The sequence below is a fragment of the Ylistrum balloti genome, unplaced genomic scaffold, assembly GCF_031769215.1.
Source record: "Ylistrum balloti isolate Yb309-2 unplaced genomic scaffold, AGI_CSIRO_Ybal_v1 Utg370124, whole genome shotgun sequence".
Lineage (NCBI taxonomy): Eukaryota > Metazoa > Mollusca > Bivalvia > Pectinida > Pectinidae > Ylistrum > Ylistrum balloti.
The window spans coordinates 801228-815032 of record NW_026782139.1 but is presented as its reverse complement, the minus strand read 5'-3'; the positions used below and the strand labels follow the sequence as shown (position 1 = coordinate 815032).

General features: G+C 36.2%; 1 protein-coding gene across 1 annotated transcript; it reads left to right on the top strand.

Annotated features, from left to right (window-relative positions):
• The first annotated feature begins 9071 nt into the window (after positions 1-9071).
• On the top strand, positions 9072-10702 carry LOC132550452 (uncharacterized). Its single transcript, XM_060214519.1, has 3 exons — positions 9072-9762; positions 10274-10426; positions 10695-10702. The coding sequence occupies exons 1-3, from the start codon at positions 9072-9074 to the stop codon at positions 10700-10702; spliced, it is 852 nt and encodes a 283-aa protein (XP_060070502.1).
• Positions 10703-13805: the final 3103 nt, after the last annotated feature.

Genomic DNA, 13805 nt, shown 5'->3' with positions numbered 1-13805 from the left:
TAATACACAGTTCTTACAGTCATTCCATATAAATTAGGCTGATAAAATTCATGTTTGCTTTCGATTTAGATACCATTAATAGTCGATATTTCCGGTCATGCGCACTTTCTAACGAAACTTAGAAGCCGGAAACAAGGTAAATGATTCCTTCCTTATCGACCCTTTTTTATCAATCATAATGTTGTTTTAGAGTATCTCATCAAATATGACACTATTTTGTAACAATATCTCTTATTCTACAGATGGAAATGGGCGTCAAATATCATCGAATGTCAGAATGGCAACATCCCAAATTTAGAAATATGATGTATTCATATTTGTATGTTGGATATCAAATAAATGCAGTCCGTCATGATTTGCTCCATTAATATCTCTTCTAAAACTGTTCAGCGTTTTATATCTATTCATTACATTAATTGTACATAAAGAACTGTGTTTACAAACATACCCGGAAGAATTGTTATGACATTCAAAATGGCGATATAAACTGGCCGTAAACACAACTATATCAGTTCTGTACTAACTCAATAGTATATTAATATACATGTGTATTATAAATGTTACAACGTAGTCAATTCTTAATTGTAATTAGTTACTGTAATCGGTCTTACTTGATAATAAAATTATTAACTTCAATGCTGAGAATTGTGACGTGTACTTTTACATATTTTCGAATTCCCTTATGCAAAACATGATTTCCTCCTAGCAATAACAAACTCTCTTTACAGCTAAGTTATGCATCAACATGTATACAGTAAACATATTCTTTACGTACAAAGCGCTGTAATATGCAGTTTGATTCATATTATATTTTTCTGCAGAATGATTTATTTGGTATCTGTTTCAATAAAATCAAAACTGTGTCATATTTCAAGTCAGCTCATAATGTCCATTTGTCATGGACGCTCTCATTCTTAAAAGAAAAAATTAACGCAAAATTTCACTGACTGAATTTCCATGATTAATAAAGCTTTTTAAAAGCCTACAAGAACGCCAAAGCCAACGATATTTAGTAAACTTTTCATTTCTGGAAAAGGCCTTCGTCAAGATATTAAAAGATATCTATATTTTGCATACCTTCCCATCTATATTTTGCCTACATCCTTATGTATATTTTGCTTACCTCCACATCTTTATTTTTTCTACCTCCCAATCTATATTTTTCATATACCATAATCTATATTTTGCCTACCACTCAATCTATATTTTCCTTACATCCCCTTCTATATCTTACTTACCTCTATTTCACCCCCCCCCCCCCCCCCATCTATATTTTACCTACCTCCCCGTCTATACTTTGCCGACTTCCTCATTTCTATTAAACCTACCTCAACATCTATATCTTACCAGCCTCCCCGTTTATACTTTGCTGACTTCCTTATCTCTATTTAACCAACCTCCTTATCTATATTTTACTTACTTCCCCATCTATAATTTACCTACATCCCCACCTTTTTCTGTTTACCTCCCCATCTATATGTTGCTTACTTCCACATCTAGATTTTACCTACCTCCTTATCTATATTTAATTTTGCTTACCTCCCGAGTTACATTTTGCTCACCTCCTCATCTATATTTTGCCTACATTCCCATCTATACTTTGCTGACTTCCTCATCTCTATTTAATCTACATCCTAATTTATAATTTGCCTATCTCCCCATCTATACTTTCCTTACATCCTTATTTGCATCCCCAATTATATTTTGCCTACCTCCTCATCTATATTATGCTTATCCCCATCTATATTTTGCCTACCTCCCCATCTATATTTTGCCGACTTCTCCACCTCTATTTTACTTACCCACCACCCATCCCGCTCTACATTTTACCTACATCCCCATCTATTTCTGCTTACCTCCCTATCTATATTTTACCTACCTCCTCATCTATATTTTGCCTACCTTCCCATCTATATTTTGCAGACCTCCCCACCTCTAATTTGCTTAATCAACCCCCCTCCCCCCCCCCCCCATCTATTTTTATCTACCTACCCGTCTATACTTTGTTGACTTCCTCATCTTTATTTAATCTACCTCCTCATCTATAATTTGCTTACCTCCCCATCGATATTTTCCTTACATCCTTATCTACATTTTGCTTATCCCCATCTGTATTTTGCCTACCTCCTCATCTGTATTTTGCGTACTTCCCCATATATATTTTGCTTACCTCCCTACCTATATTTTGCCTAATCCCTCCCCCTTTCTATTTGCCTACCTCCCCGTCAATACTTTGCTGACTTCCTCATCTCTATTTGACCAACCTCCTTATCTATAATTTGCTTACCACACCATCTAAATTTTACCTAAACCACCCCCTTTATATTTGCCTACCTCCTCATCTATATCTTGCCTACCTTCCCATCTATATTTTGCAGACCTCCCCACCTCTAATTTGCTTAATCCCTCCCACCCCCCACCCCCCATCTATATTTACCTACCTCCCCGTCTATACTTTGCTGTCTTCCTCATCTCTATTTGACCAACCTCCTTATCTATAATTTGCTTACCACCCGATCTAAATTTTGCCTAACCTCCCCCCCCCTCCCACGTTCTTTATATTTGTCTACCTCCCCATCTATATTTTGCAGACCTGCCCACCTCTAATTTGCTTAATCCCCCCTATCTATATTTACCTACCTCCCCGTCTATACTTTGCCGACTTCCTCATCTTTATTTAATCTACCTCCTCATCTATAATTTGCTTACCTCCCCATCTATATTTACCTACCTCCCTGTCTATACTATGCTGACTTCCTCATCTCTATTTAATCTACATCCTAATCTATATCTTGCCTATCTCCCCATCGATATTTTCCTTATATCCTTATCTACATTTTGCTTATCCCCATCTGTATTTTGCCTACCTCCTCATCTGTATTTTCCGTACCTCCCCATATATATTTTGCCAACCTTCCCATCTATATTTTGCAGACGTCCCCACCTCTAATTTGCTTAATCCCCCCATCTATATTTACCTACCTCCCCGTCTATACTTTGCTGACTTCCTCATCTCTATTTAACCAACCTCCTCATCTATAATTTGCCTACCTCCCCACCTATATTTTGCCTAATCCCTCCCCCTTTCTATTTGCCTACCTCCCCGTCAATACTTTGCTGACTTCCTCATCTCTATTTGACCAACCTCCTTATCTATAATTTGCTTACCACCCCATCTAGATTTTGCCTAACTTCCCCCCCTTTATATTTGCCTACCTCCTCATCTATATCTTGCTTACCTCCCAATCTATAATTTACCTACATCCCCATCTATTTCTGCTTACCTCCCCATCTATATGTTGCTTACCTCCACATCTAAATTTTACCTATCTCCTGATCTATATTTAATTTAGCTTACCTCTCGAGCTATATTTTGCTTACCTCCCCATCTATATTTTACCTACTTCCCCGTCTATACTTTGCCGACTTCCTCATTTCTATTAAACCTACCTCAACATCTATATCTTACCAGCCTCCCCGTTTATACTTTGCTGACTTCCTTATCTCTATTTAACCAACCTCCTTATCTATATTTTGCTTACCTCCCCATCTATATTTTACCTACTTCCCCGTCTATACTTTGCCGACTTCCTCATTTCTATTAAACCTACCTCAACATCTATATCTTACCAGCCTCCCCGTCTATACTTTGCTGACTTCCTTATCTTTATTTAATCTACATCCTAATCTATATTTTGCCTATCTCCCCATCGATATTTTCCTTATATCCTTATCTACATTTTGCTTATCCCCATCTGTATTTTGCCTACCTCCTCATCTGTATTTTCCCGTACCTCCCCATATATATTTTGCCAACCTTCCCATCTATATTTTGCAGACGTCCCCACCTCTAATTTGCTTAATCCCCCCATCTATATTTACCTACCTCCCCGTCTATACTTTGCTGACTTCCTCATCTCTATTTAACCAACCTCCTCATCTATAATTTGCTTACCTCCCCACCTATATTTTGCCTAATCCCTCCCCCTTTCTATTTGCCTACCTCCCCGTCAATACTTTGCTGACTTCCTCATCTCTATTTGACCAACCTCCTTATCTATAATTTGCTTACCACCCCATCTAGATTTTGCCTAACTTCCCCCCCTTTATATTTGCCTACCTCCTCATCTATATCTTGCTTACCTCCCAATCTATAATTTACCTACATCCCCATCTATTTCTGCTTACCTCCCCATCTATATGTTGCTTACCTCCACATCTAAATTTTACCTATCTCCTGATCTATATTTAATTTAGCTTACCTCTCGAGCTATATTTTGCTTACCTCCCCATCTATATTTTACCTACTTCCCCGTCTATACTTTGCCGACTTCCTCATTTCTATTAAACCTACCTCAACATCTATATCTTACCAGCCTCCCCGTTTATACTTTGCTGACTTCCTTATCTCTATTTAACCAACCTCCTTATCTATATTTTGCTTACCTCCCCATCTATATTTTACCTACTTCCCCGTCTATACTTTGCCGACTTCCTCATTTCTATTAAACCTACCTCAACATCTATATCTTACCAGCCTCCCCGTCTATACTTTGCTGACTTCCTTATCTCTATTTAACCAACCTCCTTATCTATATTTTGCTTACCTCCCCATCTATATTTTGCCTACCTCCCCATCTATATTTTGCCTACCTCCCCATCTATATTTTGCCGACTTCTTCACCTCTATTTTACTTACCCACCACCCATCCCGCTCTATATTTTACCTACATCCCCATCTATATTTTCTTTACATCCTCCTCTATATTTTACCTACCTCCCCGTCTATCCTTTCCTGACTTCCTCATCTCTATTTGACCAACCTCCTTATCTCTAATTTGCTTACCACCCGATCTAAATTTTGCCTAAACCCCCCCCCCCCCGTTCTTTATATTTGCCTACCTCCCCATCTATATTTTGCCGACTTCTCCATCACTATTTTACTTACCTCACTATCTATATCTTGCTTACCTCCACATTTAAATTTTACCTATCTCCTTATCTATATTTAATTTATTTTACCTCTCGAGCTACATTTTGCTTACCTCCTCATCTATATTTTGCCTACCTTCCCATCTATATTTTGCAGACCTGCCCACCTCTAATTTGCCTAATCCCTCCCCCTTTCTATTTGCCTACCTCCCCGTCTATACTTTGCCGACTTCCTCATCTCCATTTAATCTACCTCCTAATCTATATTTTGCCTACCACCCAATCTATATTTTCTTTACATTCCCATTTTTATCTTACCTACATCTCCCCGCATCTAAATTTTACTTACCTCCCCATCTATATTTTACCTACCTCCCCATCTATATTTTTCCTACCTCTTCAGCTATATTTTGCCTACCTCCTCATCTATATTTTGCTTATCCCCATCTGTATTTTGCCTACCTCCCCATCTATATTTTGCCGAATTCCCCACCTCTATTTTATTTGCCCACCACCCATCCCGCTCTATATTTTACCTACATCCCCATCTATTTCTGCTTAACTCCCTATCTATATTTTGCTTACCTCCCCATCTATATTTTACCTACATCCCCATCTATACTTTGCTGACATCCTCATCTCTATTTAACCAACCTCCTCATCTATAATTTGCTTACCTCCCGCTCTATATTTTACCTACATCCCCATCTATTTCTGCTTAACTCCCTATCTATATTTTGCTTACATCCTCCTCTATATTTTACCTACCTCCTCGTCTATACTTTGCTGACATCCTCATCTCTATTTAACCAACCTCCTCATCTATAATTTGCTTACCTCCCCATCTTTATTTTACCTGCCTTCCCATCTCTATTTAACCAACCTCCTCATCTATAATTTGCTTACCTCTCCATTTATATTTTACCTACCTCCCCGTCTATACTTTGCTGACTCCCTCATCTCTATTTAACCAACCTCCCCATCTATATTTTACCTACCTCAACGTCTATACTTTGCTGACTTCCTCATCTCTATTTAACCTACTTATATCGCCACTTATATCGGAGTCATTACTTTATTTGGAGATTTCCTCAATTTATCATTGATTAATGTCCCATAGATATCATTTGAAAGGATTATAAAAGACATTCATAACTTCTACCAACTGAAAATATCTCTGGTTAACAAAAATTCAGTATCGATTCACCATTCCACATTGACGTCGTCGTCTTGTGTTTGTATGACCTTAATTACGACCCAGAAAGTAAACAGCATTTTAACATCATTTGGAACTAGAAAGATATTTACCGAAGAAAAAGTGCGTTCACGTTAAAAAAACAAAATTATTTAAAGAAACAATTGTTTGTTAAAAACGAGAGGAAAACAATCGTTATCAAATTTGTGCTAAGAGGGTAACTCGTTTGAGCATGATCGTATGAAAGCTTTGCAATACTGACTCTTGCAAATACGCATGCGATAATCTGACTGACAGTCGGCTTTAAATGCTATCTGATAGCGTATATTTTGGCAAATAAACCTTGGTTTAAGCGGTGGTGACACAAACGGGATTGCATTTACAGTCATCTGTGTCACTAACATTCAACGAAAACAGAAATGACAAAGCAACTTATATAAGTTACATGTGGCTACATGACTGTAACATAACCTTACGTACGCAAGACGAACGTTCATTACTAACAATGCCGTTTTGTTGTTTTCCACGTCCCTATGTGTCCACAATGATACCTGCTACACCACGTGTTTAACAATGCTCTCACTACATATCGGCAAACAGAAATTAGTCTGTCGTCTGGGAATCTCACTCTATATTAATTGAACTCAAACTTCTTGCTTCAATTAGTCTATAATTTGCCAGCATCGATCCCGTTCAAATCTTACTTTTAAAAAGATAGAATTAATATTGATACCCGGATGCACATTATATCGAACAAATGGTGTTAATCCAATATGGCGACGTAAACCTTGGTTATACCTACCGGTTTGTTTCTATGCATTGTTATGTGCGTTTATCAAATCCTCTTTATGTTTAAAATCCTTGTAACAGCTATGACCATTTAAAGACAGGTGTGAAGACACCAGGAGCAAAAAAGAAATAAAACAAAATGGAAGAGCAAACAAAAATTCCAAGTAATGAAATAGTGGCAGCAGATCTATATCAAACTCTTCAGTAACCTCTTAGTAGAGAACACTAAGGCAAATCTCTGCAGGGGGCCTACTTTCGAGTATAGTAGACCTTACGTTGTCACGCTATCTAGTGTCAACTTAAACTGAATCGTTATCAATTCAAAATAATCTACTCTACACGTTTATGCAGTGGATCAACACCTAATTTCAATCCAATTCAGTTAGCAAGCGATCAACACTTTATTTCCCTATATAGGTAGTGTAAATATCCTTATTTGGCAAACAAGAATTTATTTTAAACAAACTGAAAAATCAACAACATCTTTAAACGCACGGAACGCACTTATTCCATATTCAGGTGAGAGTAAACCGACGCACGAGTCATTTTCTGATATCAATCAACCATTTTTGGGTTGAATTATTAATAACATATTAAATCGGCCCATTATTTTTACAGATACAGAACCGTAGATCTTCAGTTTAGTACACACACACAGGCAACAAATATAAAGATGAGGTTTTTAACTTCAACCTGTGATTCAATGTAAAAAAGCTATGTAGTCTTCATGATTCTCACTGTATACACACTTTACGTGTTGATGCTGTCTAACAATTTGAGTTCAATAAAACATGTTTCTTACCTTATTCACTACGGTCCCATTGTTGCTTTGCCTTACAACCACCGATACCGTTGATAGAGTAGGCGGTTTCCACGAACTAGCTTTTTAACCGATTTTTAGTTAGTACAATGACACATGCGCACATAAAAAAACTCAACACACAATCTTGCAATGCAGTGTTTGTTTAAAGATAAAGCATGTCGTTGTGATAAAAACAATGACGAATTTAGTAACGCTTAAGTGAAATACAATAATCCTCGCCTGAATTTGAAAGCTGTGTAATACTATCACATCCTGGTGTCACAATAAGGTCATTATGCCTTTATGTAATAGCGTCACTCTGTACTGAAGCATAAAATTTCCCCTCACTTTGAAAAAAAAGTCCTAGATTTTAACTTCAAATCCTTTTACAGAATTCTACAAAATTTCAAAAAAATACACACACACACACACACAAGTCTTAATCAGTTGGTATTTGAGTGGTTTTTCAGCGTTTTTCCTTTTTGAGTTTTGGCCAATCAGAATAGTGTTTTCTCTTTACTGTATTGAAATTCGCAGAAAAAATTAATAGACGACATAGCTATGGTCACTGCGGAATTTCTTTTCTTTAAATTCATATCCATTAACAGTTTTCGATTTCTACCAGAGAACGGCGTGAAATTGTAGGATTTAGTGTAGAGTGTCCGTTTTATGATGGCGTTGTCGTGTCAAACGTAACGTCTTAACTATCAGACGTCAAAGACAAATAACGCCTTCCGACCTGTCTTTCAGACACAAATTTGTCTGATGTTTGGATTGAATTCTTTTTTAAAGTTATCAACAGAAAATTTATTAATTTCCCGTTAAACATCATATATTTCACACATATGACAATAATTCGATATTTTTCGTACTTGTGCGAAAGAAATACACAGGAGGTGGTAAACCTATCATTTTCCCCTTTAGAGCAAACCGCAGAGAGTATGTTGCCTTTTGCGGCTCCGAACAGGGCAGCATATCTTACCAATTTATTTTTATGCTGGGTGAAGACCATCCTGTGATCTATTAAACTCACGCTTGCAGTGGTACATGTTTTACTGACTGCACAAATGTTTTTACATAACCGTAACAAACGTTTCAAGCCCCCGGATCTGGAACTGGATGTTGAATTACGTAAGAGACTGAGATTGGCTTGTTAACTATACCTGTTATGAATAGGCTGCTCGTTTCCCCTTTTCTTCCTTGTTTGACACATTGTCATTTCAATATACCATATGATATCAGTCTATTTTGATATCAAAATGTGTTATTCAACCAAATGACCCTCACTGTTGACAGGCGTTTTCACTCTACGAATCAAATAATTTCAAAACTATCCCTTTTCTCATTTAGGCAATGGCGGAACGAATAACTCCAGAAGATCAAGCAAGGGTCTTGGAAGCTGAAAGCAGTTCCGTGGAATGTGTACGAGAGACATGTTTCATGCTGAGAGAGTATTTGAAGCTGAAGATCTTTATGTTTGCTGCTGCATGTCTACAGCCAAACAGATACTTTAATGGTGACGATCTTTATTTAGGTAGTATATATTTCTCAAGTTCAGATGGAAATCTCCAATTCGGATCTTTGGACGTTTATGAAATACAGACAGGAGGCGGCAAAGTAATACTTCCGGGAGTGTCGTTTCACAGGGACCTTTCGCCACAGTCAATTTCTATCAGACAATTTGGACCAACTAGTTTCCATCCTTTTCCAAACCGAACAGACTATATAAATATCCACCAATTTCAAACCACCTTTCAAGAAGTATTTCGGCGTGAGTACCTGAACTCCGAAGTCGATCGAGACGTTACTAGTAATGATGCACGATTTAACGTTGTAGGATCGACTTCAATGGACCGCAGAACGTACAATGATGCAAGATATCGGAGAATGACCATGTGTGAATTGTCAGCTGTCGTACAATCACGACTCAATCCGTGCTCTCCTGACATGAAAGATATCGAACAGCGCCTGAGATCATTCATTGGATTGGGACTGAATGCAGAACTGAGTGCTGACCAAGCTAGAGCGGGTTTCTTTGCCACAGGTACATGACAAAGTATAGATGACCTGAAAGGTATCCATATACAATTATATTGTAGACCTGTTTCAATAAACAATAATGTTATTTCATTTTGTGTGTGTGATGGAGGGTGTGTGGTGGTGGTGGTGGTGTGTGTATGGTGTGTGTGTGTGGTGGTGTGTGTATGGTGTATGTGTGTATGGTGGTGTGTGTATGGTGTGTGTTTGTGAAAGTGTGCATGATGGGGTGTGAAGATGTGGGTGTATATCATCTTATAGCTAGGCCCCATGTGAACATCACAATATCGCACATTAAGTGATAGAGTGATATCATCTCGGAGACTGGTATTAGAGATAGGATGGGAGGGGTGTATGAGAAGTTTCTTCTTTTAGTCCCCACCAAATGTCTCGAGATTTATTCAATCCTGATTTTAAGATTTTAATTCGGTAACTGTCGAGTGTTTATATCGTAATCATATTCAATTCAGTATTTGTAATTCATCGTTTTATATAACTTCTTGTGTTTGTTCCCAAAGGACACGGCGATCAGGCGGAATGCTATCATTGTGGCCTCCGTCTGTACGTTTGGGACGAGACTCCTATTGTGATGCACGTGAGATGGGCCCCTAGATGCAGATATCTTCGTGATAACTACTCACCTGATTTTATCAATGACATACTCTTCAATCGTAAGTTGATGATATGCATTTTGTACTTTCATATATTGTTATTATTTTATGATAGTAAAACAGTGTTTATGTCAATAAAATATGAATTACATCTAAAAGATATATAATAGATTATATCTGTTAATACGTGTAATGAAATGTAATTTGCTAATATTAACAAAACTCTATATATTGATACACATAGATAACACACGTACATTGCATTTTACATCTGATATGTCATGTGTCGCTGTTTTTAGAAATATATTATTTCATATTTTTATTTTAGGAAAATAGTTCCAGGGCCACTCTCCTGGAGAATGTGGAATGCCAGCTGTTTTTTTGGTTTTTTTTTTTTTTTTTTTTGTTTTGTTTTGTTTTGTTTTTTTAATATCTTGATCTTTTTCTATCCCTGTTATCACTCTTGCTACTTTAGAATTGATTGATGTAAGAATAAATGTATCAAGTCAATGTCGTTTCATCTATTTCCGTGACCCCGCCAATCATCATTTCATGCAAAAACCATTTTCTTCGCATTCTTTCCATTATGATGATGTATAGATATAAGTTGATGATTAATAAATCAGCAATAAATGATGTATCAGTTTTGCATCGATTGGTTGTGTTTATGATTCTACCTATCAGATTATGGCTCCTTAATGATTATCATTTTTGTAAAACAACGAAATTTGAGCACAACGAAAATATATGGTTTTACAGTATTACATGTGAATGATACCCTCAATTGCTTGGTTATAGGGTTATATAGTAATCGTTTCGCCTGTTCATCCATCTTTCCCTGTAAACGTAGCACAACGCTTGCATTCAAGATAGACAAACCCGTCAACAGTGTTAGTTCATTCACCCCTTAGAATCATACCACTCTTAAATTGTACACCTGGTTCGATGGTTCAAATTCTCAACAAAACATCCCAGTAGCATGCTCTGTACATGCTTACATTTTGGTGTTCATCATTTAAGATTAAAAGTCTCGTATGGCACTAAGGAATAAAAGCTTTGTGTATCCCTCACAAATAGTGTAACTGTAGCTTCACCTGCTCACAATTTGGTGCTCATCCTTAAAGGTTTAAAGTCAAACGTCACATTCAATCACTTTTGAAATGAAAAGGTTTTGTGCGAGATATCCTATGAACTTCCTCATCAGATTTAGTTAAAAATTTTAAAAAATCAGACAGTGGGGATTGGGTGAATATTACAACCAAAAGTTTTTTCGCATTGGTAAACATATTTGTCATTGACTGAAACAATAACAGAAAATTTATTTATAATTTATTATTATTTGAATCGTTAATTTTATATCTTTTCATTCCTGTTTTATTTTGGTATTGTTTTTAACAATGTTAAGATGATAAAGTCTGATTAGACATCAAACTAAATTGGTTCAATAATTGACAATAATTATCAATTTCGTAAACAGCGAATTTATACTAGCAAGCTGTGCCCTTCCCCAACTTTATAATTCATGAAAGCAAAATGTGTCGGGAAATGATATGTATGGGATTTTTGTCTAATTAATAATCTATATACTAATACAAAGTATTTAATAATATATAATATACTTATATATTTAGTTTTAAGGTACACAATATTCATAGGAAACGCTGAAACTTGCTACTTTGTCCAAAGAAAAGTATCGATTTAATCATGGACTTGGCTTCAAGTTCAAGTTCTTTATTAAAAACCTTTAGTCAATAAATTTTGAATTTTTTGTTCGCCGTTCTTTTAATATAGCAAGTAATATAATTTCCGGTGGATACATGTTTATCATTTTGATTAAAATGTCTTGTTATTATATAATATCTGTATTGCTGTTATTAGACCGTATTTTTAAATGTTATCTACATCGAAATTACAGCTCATCCATGGTTAATCGACCGATCTATAGATTTTTTTTTGTAACAATCTAAATCTTTTTGAGAGCAGGGATAAAATTTATCTTTAATTAAAGAACTTAAGACGAAACTGCAAATAAAGATAAACGCCCAATATCACCAGTCCAGTTTTCCTGTCGATCAACAAATGTGATAATATGTTTCTTCGAATGACAGGGAACACAGGTTGCCTATAGTCCTTGGCTTTACAGTATTGGAAACATTATCTGGCCGTTTCTAGATTTCTCTTACGATTTACAATTTGGTGTTAAAGGTCTTTGTTAAATACCAAAGTGAGATTTGCATAAGAAATGAAATAGAATACATAAGTTTGTATAACGTAGTGTTTACATAAACAATTGTTTGCATGCTTCAATAGTTTTACGTTGTGCTGGTTGCGTTTTGATCAGAGATGAGGTTTTGAAAAGTCTGCAAGGACAGAGAAACGAATTATTTTACGGTCTAAGTGTTTTACATGAAGTTTTTGTACAATAAAATTTAAGAATATTAATGATGTTTGTTTGTTTTTTTTTTTTTTTGTTTTTTGTTTCTTTGTTTTGTTCATGCTCTATAGAATAGATGGCCGTAGATACATTATATCGCCTGTTGACAAGGATCTCCACCAATACATTTTGTATCAAGACGTGGTGAATAATACAGGAATATCACACAGAAAAAACGTGTTATTTTTGAGAGGAGTCTACAGTGATTCAGAGAAATTGTGGCCGACTGCACTAGATAGAACGAAAGAACTTTAGACGATGCCACGGTGGCCACTTCTGAATCGAGATGAAGGCGCTGATAGACGTTCTTAAAAAAACGTAACATTTCAAAGAAATGTTCAAATGTTCAATAAAAAATTTGGGAGATACGTGTTTCAGTGCTTCCACTTAGAGGTGCTACTTTGCCAGTGGTTCTAAACGTGTGTCTTTTGTAAAATCTTTGACACTGCTGGTGGATCTTTACTCCCCGTGATTTCATGTAACCTGCATGCCACGTTTTCATTAATTCGAATAGTGACACATTTCAGAATATACTTGTACACGTAGGCACTACTGGACTATTGCACCTCCCCAACTAGGTTTTCACATTTCTTTCGATTCATTTTTAATTTGCTCCGTCGATTTTTAGGTTTCGAAGTGTACGCCCTTAGCATTACAGACAAGCAGGACGAATCAGCTGTATGACGTAGTTTGATTCGGCATTTAATTGAAATTGTGATCGCATGTACTTATGTCTTCGTGAAATATTTCATTAATTGTGAACATCTTTTCACTATTAATTCCATTTAGTGATATTACACATTCAAATGTTATGTTTTTGATTGACCAATAACACTGCTTTGTCCATGACAACCCCTTTTAAGAATAAAGCGTATTCTAAATTTCTTTTCTTTTTCAAATCGTAATAATTTTGGAACAAATTCAACGTACTTACTTTGAGTTGTGTTTTTTTCAAATCGCTTCAAAAATGTCAATTTAATTTAATGCAACCCACTCTGAGATAGC